Source organism: Neolamprologus multifasciatus, chromosome 10, assembly GCF_963576455.1.
Source record: "Neolamprologus multifasciatus chromosome 10, fNeoMul1.2, whole genome shotgun sequence".
Taxonomy (NCBI): domain Eukaryota; kingdom Metazoa; phylum Chordata; class Actinopteri; order Cichliformes; family Cichlidae; genus Neolamprologus; species Neolamprologus multifasciatus.
The window spans coordinates 19,254,152-19,273,939 of record NC_140448.1 but is presented as its reverse complement, the minus strand read 5'-3'; the positions used below and the strand labels follow the sequence as shown (position 1 = coordinate 19,273,939).

The window sequence follows — 19,788 nt, the reverse complement described above, 5'->3', positions numbered from 1 at the left end:
TCACTCAGAACCCTGTCCCAGCCTCCACCTTCATCTTCATTACTATCAGCATGTTGACTCTTGGGTGGTGGTTGTGCAAAATCCTGTCACTGCTGTGATTCTTTCTGCTATGATGGATCATTGAAGTCTTAACTGCCAAACAGTTCCATTTATTTCTGTATCTCAATAAATCATGTTCAGTTTTTCCACTCTCCTTATTGAACTGCTTTTGTAGATAAGCTTCAAGCTAGCAAGCAACAATACCTAAATCAAAAATATTATCACCAGAAATGAGAAACTGTCTGCAGCTCCAGCTGTGTGCTGCATTCATTAAAGATAACTTCAGACATTGTGTGGTTGTCAATTCTGAAACAGGCTGTACAGTCACACAGATAAAAGACAGCAGTCATGTTTCTAATAATATAAATGAAAACAGAAAGATTATGAAGATAAAAGCTGTGAGACTCCTCTAGAGAAAGGATGGCTTGTTAACATTACATGAAGTGATTTAGAAATAATATGTAAGCTTTAAGGCCAGCATTCACAACTTATTAAAACTGATTACCTGATGGTGAGCACACACAGCTATATAAACATATAGGTGAACTTTAAGAAGAAAACTGTTGATATTTTTGCAGAAAACTATTTATTTACACTTTTATATTTACAATCAGTTTTTATTTATATAAACAAAAGAAACATTCACAACTAGAACAAAACTGTCTCATGTACAATATCAACTGTTTTCTTCCACCATACAGCCAGCATACAACTATACTATTAGAGGAACATGGCCAGAACACACAAGAACAAGACAATATATAAAAGTTTACGTTCAGGCTCAGCTTTGCAGAGCAATTTATGTAAAACTATTTTACTCCAGTTCTGAAACCTTTCATTTGAAAACCTTTGTTTGCTCCTGAAGATCCTCTGGGTGTGGACCCTTCTGCTGCTGCTGGCACAGCGACTAGTTATGCAGAGACAGAGGACAGGGGCATATGAGAAACAGTCTTAGCCATTATCACGTCTGACATTTAGTAATAACGCAGTACTTACAGCTCTGTATGTGTAGTTTTACAGGTGAGATGCTCAGCATTGCATCCTCCAGGTCTTTATCCTCATCCATCCCTGTGATGGAGGCAATAATTAGACAAATATGTACTGAATTTATATTTCACGTCAACAATGTTATTAAAATATTATTAAAACAACTTACCAAGAGGTTGTTTAGTTGGGGCATTTGTAGTAGAAGGCGCAGACTGCTGCTTCTTCCACAGGTACTGCTGCAGCTTATGCATCCATGTTCCTTGACTGCAGCTCTTCCTCATGATAAAGTCTGCATAGCTGTCACCTCTGCCGTCCCAAATCTCCTTCCAGGTGCTCTTGGCTCGTGAGCCAAAGCCAACCAGCTGATCATCCTCAGAGGCTTCTGCTGCAACACTCACTCTGCTGGTCTCCTAGTCCAGAAGAGTCTTTAACTCTGTAAAACTGAGGGTATACTGTACAAATGAATGCAAGCTCTCCTTGCCATGCCCTTCTTCCACAGAGGTCCCTGCAGCCTCTTGCTTCTGGAGATCTTTGATCAGGTACATGGTGTACCCGACATCATTCTCCAGAAGCCACCGGAAAGATTTCCCTTTATATTTTTCAAACTGCAGGATGTACTCTCCCTGCACTTCCTTCATGTCAGAGGCATCCCCTCCTCTCTGATAGATGACAGTCAGAGCATCGTCCTCCCTAACAGGTGCAGACTTGTCCTGAAGCTTGAGGTCATTTTTAATCTGTCGAGCTTCTTTTGACGGGTCCTGGAAAAGGTATCCAAATGGCCCCTTGCGGAACGCCACAGAGATTTTCCCTGGATATGGCGCAACTTTCTTGTGCATCTTGACATGCAGTGAAAAAATAAACAATTATATTAAACAAAATTAATTCCAAACACAAACAAAGACATTTCAGGTTATAATCTTGCTGCACATTGTGGCTGGGTTTAACAGCAGGAGACACAATTTGAAAGAACATTGACAACATTTGCAATAAAAATGTTTTTTCCTCCAGGTATAACAAACTGTTCTGTCTGTAAATAAAAACCTTTCGTGGTTGAATGATTATTGGCATATCTGCAAAATTTGTGATAACTGCTTAGTAGTCATGGCACATAAGAATGGCTGGTAGATTAACAACATATCTATTTAAGCTATCGTGTTTATTCATAAACGAATGGGCATTGCTCATGTTAGTGAGATATCAAGACAGACTTTGGCATTGATAAGGTGACTGACCATTACAACATGAAAGCAATACATTTTTTTAAAGCAGGTTCAGTCATTTAGCATGTCATCTCATAACAAGCCACTTATCGGTTATTTAATTGTACCACGTTATAGTAATGTCAGTGTCACAGCAGTCAGAAACCTACAAAGTTTATTTAACAGTAAAACACGTCAATGGAACACGCAATTTATTTAAGGAGCAGGTTCATTCATGATTTACTGTGCCACTTTACAACAGCGGATAAACTCCCACCGTCTTCAACTAAGCGATGGATGCTTCGTAAAAGCAATCGCAACACGCCTATTACCTGTAATATACACCTGTAAATGTATTCTGTTGGTTTACTCTTATTTTAAACGACGTTTCTTACCTTTGATCAATGAACGAGGATCGTTGAGATGTGTTGCGAGCGGTGAGTTACTTGTTCTCTCCCGAAATGTAAAAGTGCCGCCGCATCTCAAACTCGCAACAGCGCCGGAAGACCGTAGTGGCCAAAAATATTCCCCGACGGGGAGGCATTACCTTAATGTTAAAGGTCAGACTGTGACATCCTTGGGAAGGTCCTTAGTGTTTCAGGGTTTCCTTGAACAGACTCAGGAATTAAACAATATTCAAACACATGACAGTTACTGAACCTTTCTAAACTGTAGCTTAAAACTCTCCCTGGACAACGCTTTGAGTGCTCAGGTAGAATAGAAAAGTGCTATATAAGAACTAATCCACCTACCATTTACCAAAACTGTTTCCAATTCCTTCTCTATGGGAGTGTTAAACCACTACGGATGTAATATATTTTTGTCCACTATAGTCTTCTGTGCACGGGTTGTCACCATTCCCAACATTTAAACTGCTACTCGGTTGTGTTAATTGAAAATCATTGCCAAAAAATGCAGCAGTGTATGTGTGGTACATACATAAACCATGAATGGTTTTTCTGTACTGGAAAAACACCATCAAAACTATAAATTGAAAAAAAACTCAAACATGTTTTTTTGTCATGTGCATCATCAGCATCCAAGTTTATGCAGCAGTGTCCCTTCCTCTGGGATTCTTGTGCTTACAGTTTTCATTGAAGAGAAGCCCCGTCACTCTGAAATCCTTGATGAACTCTGGCTTTAATCCTAAAGTCAGTCAGCCGGCTTAGTGTGTGAGTGTGTTTGTGTGTCACTGCGGCTAATATTATTGATTTTACTCCTTGTTTTCGGCAGGTGAGTGATCCACACACTTGCACCGTGTGTATGTTTGCACTGTGTAAGATCCATTGGTCATCCTCCACCATCCTCCTGTCTACCAATACAGAACTTGTGATACGTGTGATCATCTATAGATGTTCAACTGAACATAAAAAAACATGTTTTCTTATTGATATCTAGTAGAAATCAAAGCAAAAGAAGATAAACGCGACAGAGATGTAGAGCCAACTGGAACATCTAACCTCACTTTAAGGTGTTTTGATGAAACAATAATGATTAAAAATAAAAGCTTTGGCTGAAAATATGACTTTTTTGAATTATATTATGGCTACATTAGTGACATAAATTAAAAAATGCAGTCATTGTGGTTTGGGACATTTAAAACCAGTTATATCACCCCTAAAGTCTAGTACATCTAGTAGTGAGTCTGATTTGTGTATGCAATGAGACAGACATGTATCGTGTTTATCATGAGAGGGCAAGAACAAGAAAGCCCTGCATACATACTATTTGCACAGCGATGTGTGTGCACTGGTGTTGTTTTGAACATGCGAGTGTGCATTTTTGTTGTTGGCGGTGAAGGGTCATTGTGTGGGTGGTCACCACAAGTTGTGGGAGGCCGAATCAGCTTGAAAAGTTATGAAAATAGTCTTCAAATGTCCAAATATTACCCCGTGTGAGAGGACGTCTTCCTATACTGGGCCCCTGCATGAACACACACACACACAAATAATGTTCTGTGCTTTTTTCCTTGACCTCCTGCTGCAACGCACACACAATGTTTCTCAGTCAGTCTTGCTGAAGGCCACTTGAATGCAGTGAAGATGAAGCTAAGCTGCCAGTAGTTGAGCAGTAGAGTGAGAGTAAGAGGGATGAGGTATTTGTTTAGCTCGTATGGAGACTCTGATGAAACTCCAAGACACGAGTCAAAACATTTAACCACAACCAATAGAGTGCAAGATGAGGAAAGAAAAATAGGACATCGGAGGCTGGTCTTTATTCAAAATGTACCATCTGATTTTTTTTTTAGGAATTAATTTCATTGCTTAATATTTTAACAAGAAATATAAATTATGGCTCATAGCACAGACACACATGAGTGGGCGCGTACAGTTAGGTCCATAATTGGTTTCACAAAGACATTGGTCCGTTGGATCTAGACATCAGGCAGGGAATGACTGCAAAGGATTTTCAAACAACCTTTTAAAACAATTCAGTTATGTTTGTATGTCTGAACGATTACTTTTGAGCCTCTGGAATGGCTGACTGTGTAATAAAATATTCATAGTTCCTAAACAGTCAATGAAATACTTTTGTTAAACTGCTTAAATTAAAGTTGCAAGTCTGCAATTCAGCATCTTCATTGTTTGATTTAAAATCCACTAGTGGTGTTAAAAATAAATACAGTGGCTTGCAAAAGTATTCGGCCCCCTTGAACTTATTCACATTTTGTCACATTACAGCCACAAACATGAATGAATTTTATTGGAATTCCACGTGAAAGACCAATACAAAGTGGTGTACATGTGAGAAGTGGAACGAAAATCATGCATGATTCCAAACATTTTTTACAAATAAATAACTGAAAGGTGGGGTGTGCGTAATTATTCAGCCCCCTGAGTCTATAGTTTGTAGAACCACCTTTTGCTGAAATTACAGCTGCCAGTCTTTTAGGGCATGTCTCTACCAGCTTTGCACATCTAGAGACTGAAATTCTTGCTCATTCTTCTTTGCAAAACAGCTCCAGCTCAGTCAGATCAGATGGACAGCGTTTGTGAACAGCAGTTTTCAGATCTTGCCACAGATTCTCGATTGGATTTAGATCTGGACTTTGACTGGGCCATTCTAACACATTGATATGTTTGTTTTAAACCATCCCATTGTTGCCCTGGCTTTATGTTTAGGGTCGTTGTTCTGCTGGAAGGTGAACCTCCTCCCCAGTCTCACGTCTTTTGCAGACTCCAAGAGGTTTTCTTCCAAGATTGCCCTGTATTTGGCTCCATCCATCTTCCCATCAACTCTGACCAGCTTCCCTGTCCCTGCTGAAGAGAAGCACCCCCAGAGCATGATGTTGCCACCACCATATTTGACAGTGGGGATGGTGTGTTCACAGTGATGTGCAGTGTTAGTTTTCTGCCACACATAGCGTTTTGCATTTTGGCCAAAAAGTTCCATTTTGGTCTCATCTGACCAGAGCACCTTTTTCACGTTTGCTGTGTCCCCCACATGGCTTGTGGCAAACTGCAAACGGGACTTCTTATGGTTTTCTGTTAACTGCTTTCTTCTTGCCACTCTTCCATAAAGGCCAACTTTGTGTAGTGCACGACTAATAGTTGTCCTATGGACAGATTCCCCCACCTGAGCTGTAGATCTCTGCAGCTCGTTCAGAGTCACCATGGTCCTCTTGGCTGCATTTCTGATCAGCGCTCTCCTTGTTCGGCCTGTGAGTTTAGGTGGACAGCCTTGTCTTGGTAGGTTTACAGTTGTGCCATACTCCTTCCATTTCTGAATGATCGCTTGAACAGTGCTCCGTGGGAGGTTCAAGGCTTGGGAAATCTTTTTGTAGCCTAAGCCTGCTTTGAATTTCTCAATAACTTTATCCCTGACCTGTCTGGTGTGTTCTTTGGATTTCATGGTGTTGTTGCTTTCAATATTCTCTTAGACAACCTCTGAAGCCGCCACAGAGCAGCTGTATTTGTACTGACATTAGATTACACACAGGTGCACTCTATTTAGTCATTAGCACTCATCAGGCAATGTCTAAGGACAACTGACTGCACTCAGACCAAAGGGGGCTGAATAATTATGCACACCCCACTTTGCAGTTATTTATTTGTAAAAAAAAAAAATGTTTGGAATCATGTATGATTTTCGTTCCACTTCTCACGTGTACACCACTTTGTATTGGTCTTTCACGTGGAATTCCAATAAAATTGATTCATGTTTGTGACTGTAATGTGACAAAATGTGGGCCGAATACTTTTGCAAGCCACTGTAAATAAAATCGAATATAATTTCCTTTGTCCAACAAATTTTAGACCAAGTTGCATCCACACAGGACTGCACAGGTTCTCCTTGATTATCTCATATCCATCCATATCCATTTTTATATTGTAGTATTAATCTTTACTACAATTATTGCAAATCTATTTGGCCACGATGATTTTGTAGGAAAAAAATCTGTCCTGACAGCTGAAAGTTTTTGCAAAAATAAATGTAAAAGGAGAGAGCTGTACACATTCTTAAACATGCATATGCAAAGGTGCCACTGCAGTTACGCTGACTGGTTCACGTCTGTTAACTCTGCAGATTCATGTGCAGCTAAAACTCACTTCTTTAAATTGTATCAAGGCTTAAAAGTAAGGGCATGACTGCTGTGAATGACAGGCTATTCATGCATGTATTCAGCTTTTCAGGTTTTCTGTTACACGTTGGGGTTTTTTTGACTTCTCCTCCACCTTCCTGCTCAAATAACACGAGGTTATGGTTACTGTTGGTATAAAGTGTTAAAGGGGGTCTGGCTATATTGAGTGATTTTACATGATATGAGCACTGGCACTATTTTCTAACTGATATCAGATAGTGCTGGTGGATTTATTTCTCTTTAACTCTTTCCCCAATGTCAAAATGACATTTGACGACCTTGCCTGTTCTCTTAATGTAAAGTCTAGACACCTTAGTTTATCTCAATAAAGTTGTGGTTTGACCTCAAGTTGAATATTTGGTGGGTTTATCCAAGGGTGACTGCATAGGCAGAGACCACCCTCACTAACCTCTGATGCAAACCCAGTTATTTTGTTCCCTAAGTTTCAAAAGTTGCTTCTTCTAGGCTTAAAGGTGTTAAAAAGTTGAAGTTGTTCTTTAATAGTTGATCAAACATTAGTTGAGTCTCTGCTGACCCAATTTTGATTGGCCAGTTGTTCATGGGAAGCAAACAAAAAACTTGATAATAGGTGGCAACATTCAGTCTATCAACCTGACTAGCCTCTGCAGTTAAACACTAATTAGTCTTGTTGGGTGCAAAATTCAAAGAGAATGGCATGTATATTCTGCCAGCAAATGTGTGCCTATATTCACAGCCAAACCCTGCATAAGGTTCATAATTTGAATGTGTAACTAAGTCTCACACAGATACGTATCTAAGTATTCTCAAATTAATCATTAAGTATTGCCTCCAGCTCCAGTAGTCTCTTTGGTGACATTAGGGTGAAATAATATGAAGCGATTACTGGAAGGTGGTCTGATATTCCTAACATGCACAAACTGTGCAGGTTATAGGTTTAGTATCAAAGATGTGAAGGAGAATTAACTATAGCTACTATTTTACTTTAGATCAGTTGTGACTTGAAGTCTTGGGAATGTAAATGGAGACTATGCAATAGCTCTTTTGTGCACATCTATATTTTCACTTTCTATTAAAAGAACTTCTAAAACTGTTACTTTAGAAGTTATTGCAGTGCACTGGTACTTCTACTTCTGTTTGCTCATTTTCTTTGGTTGTCAGTAAAGATGTAGCCATAGATCAGCACATCACAATGTGGGACAATGTCTTAAAAAGCGGAGTGGGCTGCTGTGCAGTCTCAGCAGCAGTCCTCATGGACAACGGGTCATACTACCTGCGCTGCTTCTTAGTGGCTTTTGTGAGATCTATAAAAGATTAAGTATTTCGCGTGTGAAAGTGTCCCTGGATGTTTAGTATAAAAATGCTGCGTGTTTACGCAGAAGTTGTTTCACGCTAATATGATGTAGGAAAACTGTAGGATATCCTCACAGTTGAAAAAAACGCGGTGCTCTTCTCATGTGCTGCAGCCCGGGCGCGTCTGACACATTCCTTATTGCACGTCTCTGCGCCTCGCCAAGAAAGCAGCTGCAAGCCGTCAAACACACCCCCGCAGACTCTGGAGGAACAAGGGGCCACTATAAGAACATTTTCACTTCTGGAGAGAGCTGATGGGAATGGGATTCACTTTCTTTTCTGTGTTCGCTCAACGTGATCCTTCACATTTCTGCCTGACCCCATTTCTCTCCTCCGTGGGTCCTTCTTCGTGGTTTTATTTTTTATTTTATTTTTATTTATTTTTTTTTACCAAGAAACCAAAAAAACAACAACCCCGAAATCACTACTTTTATCTGTTTCTTTTCAAATTCATGGATCTTCTGCTGGGGTGAGGGGGTGGAGGTTCCTCTTTTACTCTCATCAATGATAAACCTTCAGCTGCGCAAGTGCTGCGCGGTCACGGCGCTAGGCTGTGATTGGTGGAGACCCAAGCTCCAGCCTTCGTGAACGCGCCGGTCTCCTGCGGCTCTATATATATATATAGCCTCGATCTCCTCGTCACAGAGTAAAGTTATTCGAAGGCTTCGAGCTCTATCAGCGCGAACTTCTACCAAGAGAAGAAAAGAGCACCGCACATACGCTGACTCGACCTCAGTCATGCCGGTGAACGCGTCCGCTGTCTCCACTGTGTTTTTTCTGCTGCTGGTGTGTCATGTGCTGACCATCGACCAGCATGATGTTCAGGAGAGAGAAGTGAGCCAGACGAAAAGGCGCCTCTCTTCGCAAAGCACAGGTGAGCCGCCACATGCAAGTTTTCACAGGTCGTGTAAGCGTCGGAAACTGCGTTTTGAAGAAAACTTTACATGACGCGCATGCCTGAGGCCCTTGTTGGCCCTTTATTAAAAAAAAAAAAAAGAGCTTGAGGGGTGCTACTTTTTGCTCCCCCTTATTGCACATTTAATCTCATTGTAAGACAACCTGTTGGCCGCTCGCGCCTCTCTAACCTCCTGTGCTGTTGGTGACTAATTCAATGCGCGACTCCGGTGGTTCGACCCTGTCCATGCACATTCCCTCTGTATCCCTTTCCCGGTGTTCTGACAAACCATCCTACTTTGGCAACACGTCCTACCGTAAGTAGTTTATGCACATTTCTGCTGTCATAGTAATTCCAGCACAAAGTTAAGTTAGTATCACGGTTTGCCGCTTAACTTTGCCCATCAGAGTATGCTTGTAGCTCATATTCATAAAGCCAAGACGGCTTGCCACTTCATTTTACCCGTTAAAGTATGTTTCTAGCTCTTATTACCAACGGTAGGATGATTTGCCACTTGCTTTTAGCCGTTAAAGTATGCTTCTAGCTAGGACTGGGCGATATATCTCAACTCCCCTCCCCCATCGCTTCACCTGCAGTTAACGACAAGATGGACGCGGCAGCTATCAAAGAGGCGCTGGTCGGTAAAAAAAAAAAAAAAAACATTTGGAGATTACTATTTTAGTGTTGCAGCGTGACACTCGTTAAAACGAGGTTAACGCCATAGCTGTATTAACGCGACAAATCTCCGTTAACGAGTTACCGCGGATCGCCCAGTGCGTGGGGCTGCACGGCGTCAACGCGTTAGCGTTGCGGTTAGCGTTAGCGGTTACCTCGTTAACGTGTTGACGCCGTGCAACTAGCTCTAGTATTTTCACCAACAGCGCCATAAAGTGCAAAATGAAGAGTGTGTGAAACTGTGTTCTGTCTCCCAGCCTCCTGACCCGAAACAAACTACCTTGCATAACTCGTATACCATATTTGCCGGACTATAACCTTTCACTAAAATCCTTTCATTTTCTCAAAAATCGACAGTGTGCCTTATGTATGAATTCTGGTTGTGCTTTTGTGTCTAATCTGTAAGGAAAGCTGATCAAAAAGTACTATTTAACATTTAAATGTCTAAATCCTCTTATTTACATTCCATACACTTACAGATGGGTTTCTGATAGAGTTGAGGGGATCGATCCAAACATGATACTGTCGATACCAACGTTGCTATTGGATCGATATTAGCTCGACAGGATCGATACTTTTTCTATCTTAAGTTCAGTATGTAGCCCAGTGAATTGTTTTTAATACATTATTTTTATTTGTTTTGGAAATGGAAAAATGTATACCTCTCCAAAAACATGAGTGTCAAAATATATGAAAAGCTGAAAGGTGTGCTTTGTTTAATTAATTATTGTGGGAAGTAAACAAACACAGTAATTTAGCAGTCATTAAAATGGGATCAGAATTTGCAAATGGAGGATTCATCTACTAAATCATGACACACTCCTCTCCCCTACATAAGCTGCCTGTTTAAGTTAAAAGTATTATTATTACTGGCCCTGCATGTCCTTTGTGTTGGCTTGATATGAAAAACTTGCAGTATGGCACGATACTAATTTCTGAAAAGTGAGGGCCAAAGGTCGGAGGCTTGACAGTGGATGTGTATTGTTTTTAATATTATATTATTTGGCACATTTACCTGGAAAGTTAATGCTGATCTCTCACTGTGTCTCATAGAGGAGATCCAGAGTTGCCTGTTGAATTCAGGTGATGTTGGCTGTGGGATGTTTCAGTGTTTCAGCAACAGCTCCTGTGAAATCCAAGGGCTGCACCACATATGTCTTACTCTGCTGCACAATGCTGGACACTACAACTTGCAGGTGAGGATAAGCCTGTATGTCTCCCATTCATTCACACTCAAAATAAACGCATTAAGTCAGTTGTGTCGTTACGCCTGTGGGGCACTAACTGACAGGCTGAGGGGAAGTTCAGAAGTTGCCTGGGCAGGGTTGGAGAAGGCATATCTGGATACGTGTTTTTATTTCATTTAATCCCTTCAATCATTGCGCTCGTTTGTGAGGAATGCTTGTTGTATAAGAAGCAGTGTATCGTTATGCATGGCAGCACAGTTACAGCACAGCATGAGAGGGGAAGTGAAAGGAGAGAACAGGAACATCCTGTCCACATTACTAGAATAGAAATGTATGAGAAAATGATGCAGGCCTAATGTGTCCCCAGTTTGAGCAGAAACAGAAGATGATGTTCTTTGAGGATCTCTGAGTGAATGTACCTGATACAGATGGTCGTGGATTAAAGGATAAAGTGTTGCAGGAAACATCTTCAGTGCTTCTTCCCTTTGGGGTAGAAATGTTTCATAACATGATAGAGATGATCACCCAGAAGAATTTTGTAGAGATTTGCAGATCCCTAAGACCCAATACGTGCCAGCAAAAAGCCCCCCACAGCATTACAGAGCCACTGGATCCCCTCAATGTAGGGGTCAAGCATTTAGGCCTTTACCATTCTCTTAGTGTGCACCACTTATTGCTGGGTCACTTGTTGAGGGTATAGATGACAATCTGAAATTTTGTTTAGGTCAGCGCCACATGTTTTGTTGTTTTTTTTTTTTTTTCTGTTTTCGTCACTGCTTAACTCGCAGATTCAAATTTGTCTTTGTACATGCACAGCCACTCTCTTATATCTTACTTTGTTTTTCCTCACATACTGTACTTATGCGCTAGCAGCACCAAATGACCTTACTCCAGTTGAGCAGTTGGACAAATACACTGACGATTGGGCAAGTTCACCAGCTATCATGAAGATCCATATAGAGCATCCACAGAGGTCAAACGGTTTTTGTGCCAGGCTGTCAACATGTTGTGGTTTGGGTTTGGTTTTTGTTTTCTCTCGCTCCCTGCTGTAAAAGTGGATGAGGATAGTCTGGCTTTTAGAGCCTACCCCAAGCGTCTGTTAGAACTGCCAACAGTGTACAGAATGTAATTTAGGAAAAATATTCCTTTTAAAGTATACAAAAATGAAGTGAAATGAATTGCAAGATATTTAGTTTGCATACTAAAAAGGAGTGTGAAGAAGTGGACATTTATTTAACCTCACCCCTTCTCTGTAAGTCATAAGTTATTTTTCAATACAGTTCTATTTACATAGCACCAAATAACAAAGACAGTTGCCTTGAGGCACTTTATATTGTGAGGTAAAGCTCATACAGCAACACAGCGAAAATTAATGTTTTTCACAGTGACCCCATTCAGAGCATTTGGTTTTCTGGTCTCTGGACACCACCACAGATTTCAAATCATTCAAATGCAGATTTTAGCTTTAATTCAAGGGATTTAACAAAAGTATTGCATTAGCTGTCGCGTTAGCAATTAAGCACAAGAGTTCTTCAATGCAAAGAAATGGGATGTTGTTCAATGGCCAAGTAAGCAAGTTTTCAGCCTCTGAAGATAAAACTGAAGTTAAAGAGAGCCACAAACGAGCTTAAACTGAAGGTGGCTTCAGTATAGGACTGACATGCCATCTGAAGGGAGGAAATGCAGCATCTGGTGATGTCCGACAGTTCTAGACGTCACAGTCGGTGACTACAAACCATTTTAATCAAACTATTTAAAAAAAAAAAAAAAATCCTTATTTTAAAATTGTTACTTTTCAGCCTCTAAAAATCAAGGACTATGTATAAAAATGGTTGTATTTCCTAAACAGTACTTCAGGTAAACCGCTTGATTTAAGGCTGTCATAAATTGTTTTTGTTTGCGTAGCACTTTCATAGAACTTAGACCAACTCAAAGTACTTTATAGATGACTGAAAAGATGATAAGTCAAACATTGACTTAAATAATAAATCAATAATAGAATAGAAAAACTAAATAGAAGTGTTTGAGTCTGATAGAAAAGACTATTGCAAATAAAAACATGGTTGCAATAAAACATTGTGGGGGGGGGGGAAAAAATCATATAGGTTTCCCTGTAATCGTCCACTCACTGTTCTACTTTTTCTCGCAGGGCAAATCATTTGTGAAGGACACGTTGCGGTGCATGGCGTTGGGGCTGCGGCAGCGTTTCAGCTGCATCAGCCGGCGGTGTTCAGTGATAAAGGAGATGGTGTGCGTGCTTCAGAGGGAGTGCTACACCAAACACCAGCTCTGCCTGGTACTGCGGGATCACATGCACACCGTGGAAAACCTGGTGCAGTTCCACCTATTGTTTCCCCCCGGGTGAGAAACGCACACAAATCAACTACTAACAGCCACAATTTTATTGTTTCGATATATAGATATAGCCGTATGTACAAATGAATGCATTCACAATTGTGTCATTAATTGCTCAAATGGAAAAATGAATAAAACTGGGACATTCTATTGTTGTTTTTTTGGCACTTCCTGCAAGTGACATTTTTTTCTAAATGTACATTTGGACAAAACAGCCAAGTATTTATTGATGACCCTGATGTATTCGCATCCTGCCAGGCCATACGTGGAGCTGACGAAATTCCTGCTGAAGTGCGGAGATGAGGTCAGGACGTGGGTCGGACGCCGTTTGCGTGAACAATGCGAGCAGTACTGGGGGTCGCTTTGCAGCAGCTTTGCCGGAAACTGCCCCCTCTGCCAATCCGATACCCTCCACCAAAGCACTTCCCTATCCACCAGTGCACCATGGCCCATCACTGCTGGGGGACCCCTGCAGCAACCAATCAGAGAGGCTAAACCAGAGGACAGGACCAGGCTCAGTCATATAGACAACACAACAGAATCTGGTTCAGTTGTGTCTGAGAAATCCAGTGTCACTCCTCCATAGACAGATGGAAAATGAGTACACAATTCTATAATACTAGCAGTAGTGGCTAAAAGTATTCAGTGTAGTAATGCATCATAACTTATTCAATCTGCTGGGCATTTGTGCTCCATTAAGGATGGAAGAACAATTATCTACCTCACTTCAATGTCACAGTAGACCATAGCAGCTCAGCAGCAGACACACACACACACACACACACACACACACACCAGGAATCAGTAGGTCAAGTGTAGCTCGTGGCTCCAAGTCGGTATCCTGTTTACAAGCCCAGTTCCAAAAAGTTGTGATGCTGTGTAAAATCTAAATAACATTAGAATGCATTATATTTTATTCAGTATCGAACATAGAAAACATACCAAGTGTTTAAACTGGGACACTTTACTGTTTCATGAAAAACATTTGCTCAATTTGAACTTTTACACAGCATCGCAACATTTTAGGAACAGAGTTATGAATCTGCTTTTGTATTTATGGAGAAAGTCATATTGTGTACCATGGAGATAACAGATATGGGGCAGTGTGCAGAAAGGAAAGCACTCATTGGTCAATGTGTTAGAAATGTATTTTTAATGTTCACATTTCATACAGACCCCTGGTGTCAAGAATGTTGTACATTTTGTATCTAAATGATCAAACTCTGTGAACAGTTATTTGAATTTTATTAAAATAAAGTGATACTGATGAACAAATCTGTTTAAATCAGTCCTATCCTGCTGAACAAGTCTTTTAACAGCACTGCAGTTCAAACTGTGATATTTTGAGTTTTAAGACATCTGCTGGTGCTTGAGATTTTTTTTTTTTTTTTTTTTTTAAATGAACTAAACCCACAGGGCTTTTGTTCAACAGTCACACAATCTGACGCCTTTCAGGGCAACAATCATTCATCGGATTACTGGTTCAGTAGTCTGGAAGGAAGGCACGAAGTAAACCAATTTAAAAAAAATAAAATAAAAAGATACACTCCCCTGAGCACATTCGCACTTTATAACAAAAGTAAACAAAAACAAAGGTTGGTGCATTTTGCAACCATGACCCTGACTAGTTCTGAATTAAAGGTGAAATATGTAGAATAATGGACTCTAGGAGGGCAACTTTTTTTTTTTTTTTTTTTTTTTTCTCTCAACCGGCCTTTCTTTAATTCTACAGCTTAAGTCAGAAGACACTACTACAGCACAGAAACCAACCATGACTCAACAGGAGTAGATGAAGTCGTACAATGTTGCTCACTTTTCTGTCCCCCTTTTTCTTCCAGTCTGTGTAAAAGTGAAGCTCCAGCTGAATTCAAATAAGGTTGCCCTTCGCTTGGAAGTGAATATTTTGCATAAGCTGAAACATTTTGTCACGCAGATCACCTCTTTGGATGGATTTTGTTTATTTGCAGCAATAGAGGCTTAAAACGAGCCTCCAGTGGTACCTTGCTTTAGTCACTGACTCCCAACCTTTCAACATGACTGACATGAGGGCAGAATCACAGACTGTTTTCTTCCTTTTACGTTGGACTGAAGGGGGACAAAGAGATATTACATGAGCATACAGGCTTCTGATCTGATCTGTCTTATTGCATTATTAAACCTACAGTGTGCTTTAAGGTATCAACATTTCAAAAATTGCACACAATTTGGAAAATATGAGCATCTGAACCTTTAAGCTCTCTGTATTTACTTCAATTTAATGTAAATTTCAATGTAAACACGTGAATTTCCTCAAGTTCAGGCTTTCTGAAAAAGACCCATCATCCAGAATGATAGAAATGGTCACATTAAGATAACGGAGTCCTTACTGTAACACCAGGGAGGCAGTGTGAGGCATCAAGGAAAAGGCTAAAAAGCAGCAGATCCCTTCTTCAACTGTGACCATTTGCAACATGCGTTCAAACTTTTGACAATGCATTGTATAACCATATCTACTCGAGGCAGGCTGTGGCTTCTTAATGTTTTCTATGAAACTCTGGATGTCAGTTTTACTCACTTTGCTCCTTTCACTGCTGAAGTGGATCTTGAGCTTCAGATATTTTCCAACCCTTCATATTGCATATTATATGTAAGAAGTAACACGTTCCCACTTCACGCCGCCTCTGTGTGCTACAGTCCAGTTTCAGTGCTGCTTCTAAGAGTCCATGTGGTTCATGCTTCTACTTCATACCTCCTACAATTCACTGTGGTAACTCCTTCCAAGCCAGTCCCCACGTCCTTGAGGAAAAACAGATCCAGCGGGTGACAGACCCAGGCGGCCGACTAAATGAAGGGGAAGAGACGTTTCTTGAGGATGTAGAGGACGGTGGCAAAGAAGAGGGCTAGTGCAAGGAAGATGAGCAGCTTGTCTGTCAGCTCCCGCCGGTTGTACTTCAGGATGAGCTTCCTGCCCAGGTGAATGGTTCCTGTCATGCTTTTAAACTCCTCGTTGGTTTCCTGCACCGTCCTGGATGAGGTGGCTGAATAAGGAGGACGAAGAATTAAAGACATTAAGGGTTTAGGAGGATCGGTTAGGAAATGTGGACAGGAGACTGAAACATAAAATTAGATTTTTACCTAGAGTACCAATGGTGTCCTCACTCTGCTTCACCTGTTCAGACATCATCCTGCTGATAGACATCAGACTCTCTGTGATGTTGCTGCTGGTTTCCACTAAATTTTCCTTGGTTGCTTTCCTGAGACAAAAACACACACACAGAGCAGAGCAGGTGAAGTACTGCAGATGGGTCCTGACATGCCTAATTTATTATTAGATTATATTAAAATGATTTATTGGAGACTAGAAGGAATCTTTTTCTCATTAAGTAGTTTAGAACCTTGTGTTTCTACCACCAGTGCAACTAGCTACTCTATTTTTATATTCATTTATCTTTTTTGGTTCATTTGTGCCAGTTTTTAATCAAATTTTTTAAAATCCCAAATTACCAAAAGCAACAATTAAAGAAATCTTATTTAATAATCGTTCATGAAAGCATTTTAAACCACAGACATTAGACAAAAGATAGTTTTACAGATGTTAACAAGTGTATCTGTATTTCAGTGTACATCAGATTAGCTGTTTTGACATAGTTGGCATACTGTGATTCATCTGATAACACTCCATAAACATAAACACACATCTGTGTAAAACAGAAATATTATTGGTGGCCTGGGCTTAAAAACAGGAAGAAAACAGTGTAATGGTAATAACTACAGGAAGTAGAGGATAGAAGTTACTGACAGAAACTATGGTATCAGTTTGAAAATCCTAAGCAGCCTTGTTCTCAAGGTGTGTATGATGCCTCTGCCCAGCAGGGTAATGATAATACCCCATCAGCCTTTTACAGCTAAACAGAAACCAGGTAAATTAATACAGGTGACATTAATTTCCTCCTGTTTGGCTGCAGGTATTCAAAAAACACTGATCAAAGTTCAGACTGCATATCAGCAGTTCTAACCAGGTGTAGAAGTACGAGAATCTACATAACGCAAACAAACTCGGGGTACACTGAACTGTCTTCGTAGTACAGTGCTCTGTAGCAGAGCCTTGGCAGAGACTACATTTACCTCTGTCTGGTGTTGTGGTTTTCCCCACCATGCAGCAGTTCGTCCTTCTCCATGTTGTCTATGGCAAGTTTACAAGCCAGGTTAGCTTTTCTCCACGCTGTCTGGTTGCTGAAATCAACAGACAAGAAAAAGCGAACAATTTTGAGACTGAAAGTTTCTGTTTTAGATTTTTTTCCATCTTAAGTGCTCGCTTGTGTCTGCATTACCCATTTACATTATCATCGCAACAAAACAGAAACCAACAACATGTTCACTGGGACACGAGGCAAGTGATTCAATGGGAAAATAAAATGACTGGTGCTGCACAGGCTTATTTTTTTTAGATGTGTCTGTGTGCGTCTGTGTCTAAACACCTCAGCATCTGCTTCCATTGGCTCTCGGTCTCTGTTTGGATGGCCAGTCTGTCTGACTCTTTGTCCTGCTCTTTGGCCATCTGCTCCAGATCCTGGAAGAAACAAAAAAACAACAACATCATGGCATCACATGACACAGATCCAATATTAAGCAAAAAAAAACCCAAAACTGTCAGATGCAGCACCGGGTGGATGTGTAGCTCAGGCCTGACCTGAATTCTGAGCCTCAGCTTGTTGAATTTCTCTTTGACCTGAGCATTGAGCTCCACAAGAGCAGACTGAGGTCCTGGACAATCCCTGATGTCCTACAGACAACACACACACATTGAGTTAAATATAATGTATTAGTTATATTTTATAATTATATCACATCGAGTAAGACATATATCATGTGAATTCATAAATGCACATATCTCTGTGTGAGCAAAGGAGCTTGTGCTTTAGGAGTATGAGACATCTGGTCCATTGTTATAAAGTGTTTTGTCATTGTACACAGTGTACTGAGTGCTTGGCAGCAAGTCAGACTCATTCCCTGTGAATCCTGGACTCCACCAGCTCTGCCCCTTTATCATTGATTCTGTTCACAAGTTTTTTTGGAAGACAGTTTCTGTTCTTTTTGCTGATGTGGTTCTGGTGGTTGAATCGAGCAATGACCTCCAGCTTGCAGTGGAGCAGTTTGCGGCAGAGAAATGGTGTGTCCACTACACATGAGCTGCTGCCCCCAAGTGGTGGAGTTCAAAGCAACTCGGGGTCTTGAGAGGGGAAGGGGAAGTAGGGGATGTGGCACTGTAATTGCCTGCTGTGGTGAAAAGAGATTTAGTGGTTGTTCTACATTCTGGCCCTCACCAATGGACATCAGCTGTCAGTGATGATCTGGCCAAGAGGGCAGCAGAAATCTAAACAAATATAACAGCTGTATAAAGATACTTTAAATGGCCAAAAGAACTTGATTGATTGCAATGTAATGTAGAACCATAAAAATACTTGCAAAATATGTCATTTTTTATTACTTTATATATGAAATCCATTTTTAAATCCTGTTGACTAGAGCTATTTAGCAATATAACAAAGACATTAGACAAAGAAACATTGGCGGTCACTTTTTGATAGGGCAGGTGTCTCTGCACCTCAGCTCACGTTCCACCATCTGGCTCAGGATATACAGTATACATTTTAGCACATTTTTCTCCATTAAAAAAAAAAACTTCACATATTTTTTATATTCATATTATTTACATTTTCTAAAACAATTTGTTTTACCTTATTTTAATTTCCCTTACTAATTAGGTAATCACGAACGCAGAACTAAACAAAGAGTGCGTCGTAAAAAAAATTTTAAATAACATTTGATAATAAATGATCATTTTCTTCTCTCGGTTATTTGAATAATTAGAGATTTATTACTCAAAAGTATTATAACTGTCTCAGGAATGATTTGTTGCCTAATTAAAATAAACAAAATCAAGAATGTTTTGTGTCTTTTGACTGTCGGAAAGTTAACGTTAGCTTCTTCTTAGCTCAACTTGAAGACCTGTTGTGCGCATGTTCAGCCAGCTCTCCAGAGTTACCAACGGTTCAGAAATGGCTCAGGATGAAAGGACAAACAAGGCGCTCGTTCTTCATTGCTTACCTGAATGAGAGCTTTTATTTCCAGATCATATTTGATAATTTCTTGTGCGCAAATTCGGACGTGAACATCCGCAGAAGACGCCATTGTTGTTTTTGTATGGCAAGCTGGAGGTCCAAAAGAGGTAAAGACGAAGGACCAACGGTAGTCGGATGTTAATAATCCGTGGAATAAATAAATATGTTACTTAAAATGGAACAAAAAAAAAAATACTTAAATAGGAAATAGGATACTTAGAGACTCAAAAGTGGCATTTTTAACTAAAAAAAAAGCTACTAAAATTCATTCAGCCGCGACTGTTACTAATATAAATACTCTTTTTTTTTATTAACATCATCAACATCATGGATAGAGACTGTACTATTACTTTTTCTACTAAGTGTTAGTATTAACAGTACGTACTGAAAAGGGGGGGTCTTGTGTCATTTTTACACCAGCTAATTTTGTGGAAAT

The 19,788-nt window shown here is 40.2% G+C and overlaps 2 protein-coding genes and 1 pseudogene across 5 annotated transcripts; 1 reads left to right on the top strand and 2 right to left on the bottom strand.

Annotated features, from left to right (window-relative positions):
* Positions 1-258: 258 nt before the first annotated feature.
* LOC146510129 (uncharacterized) lies at positions 259-2,610 on the bottom strand (annotated as a pseudogene). Its single transcript, XR_014876435.1, has 3 exons — positions 1,196-2,610; positions 1,036-1,107; positions 259-946 (listed from the first exon to the last, which is right to left on the bottom strand). The product of XR_014876435.1 is annotated as an uncharacterized LOC146510129 (transcript).
* Positions 2,611-8,769: 6,159 nt separating this feature from the next.
* Positions 8,770-14,306, top strand: stc2b (stanniocalcin 2b). Its single transcript, XM_085174604.1, has 4 exons — positions 8,770-9,013; positions 10,763-10,905; positions 13,046-13,257; positions 13,510-14,306. Exons 1-4 carry the CDS (start codon positions 8,878-8,880, stop codon positions 13,835-13,837), a joined length of 819 nt encoding a protein of 272 aa, XP_085030730.1. The 5' UTR covers positions 8,770-8,877; the 3' UTR covers positions 13,838-14,306.
* On the bottom strand, positions 12,659-19,477 carry bnip1b (BCL2 interacting protein 1b). Of its 3 annotated transcripts, none has more exons than XR_014876436.1 (6): positions 19,339-19,477; positions 17,709-18,013; positions 17,356-17,463; positions 16,366-16,484; positions 14,682-16,268; positions 12,659-14,584 (listed from the first exon to the last, which is right to left on the bottom strand). XR_014876436.1 is itself a non-coding variant. In XM_085174606.1 (6 exons), exons 1-6 carry the CDS (start codon positions 19,420-19,422, stop codon positions 16,072-16,074), a joined length of 693 nt encoding a protein of 230 aa, XP_085030732.1. In that variant the 5' UTR covers positions 19,423-19,467; the 3' UTR covers positions 12,659-16,071. The 3 variants fall into 3 exon arrangements, 2 of the variants coding, with proteins under 2 accessions (XP_085030732.1, XP_085030731.1); XM_085174606.1 differs by having other exon boundaries at positions 12,659-16,268; positions 17,709-17,800; positions 17,921-18,013; positions 19,339-19,467; XM_085174605.1 differs by having other exon boundaries at positions 12,659-16,268.
* Positions 19,478-19,788: the final 311 nt, after the last annotated feature.

Coding starts and splice junctions, on each gene's coding strand:
- stc2b (XM_085174604.1), top strand. CDS start 8,878: ATGCCGGTGAACGCGTCCGCTGTCTCCACTGTGTTTTTTCTGCTGCTG. Junction 9,014..10,762: donor CCTCTCTTCGCAAAGCACAG/GTGAGCCGCCAC, acceptor TGTGTCTCATAG/AGGAGATCCAGAGTTGCCTG. Junction 10,906..13,045: donor CTGGACACTACAACTTGCAG/GTGAGGATAAGC, acceptor TTTTTCTCGCAG/GGCAAATCATTTGTGAAGGA.
- bnip1b (XM_085174605.1), bottom strand. CDS start 19,422: ATGGCGTCTTCTGCGGATGTTCACGTCCGAATTTGCGCACAAGAAATT. Junction 17,464..17,708: donor CAATGGAAGCAGATGCTGAG/GTGTTTAGACAC, acceptor TGTTGATTTCAG/CAACCAGACAGCGTGGAGAA. Junction 16,269..16,365: donor GGACACCATTGGTACTCTAG/GTAAAAATCTAA, acceptor CTCCTTATTCAG/CCACCTCATCCAGGACGGTG.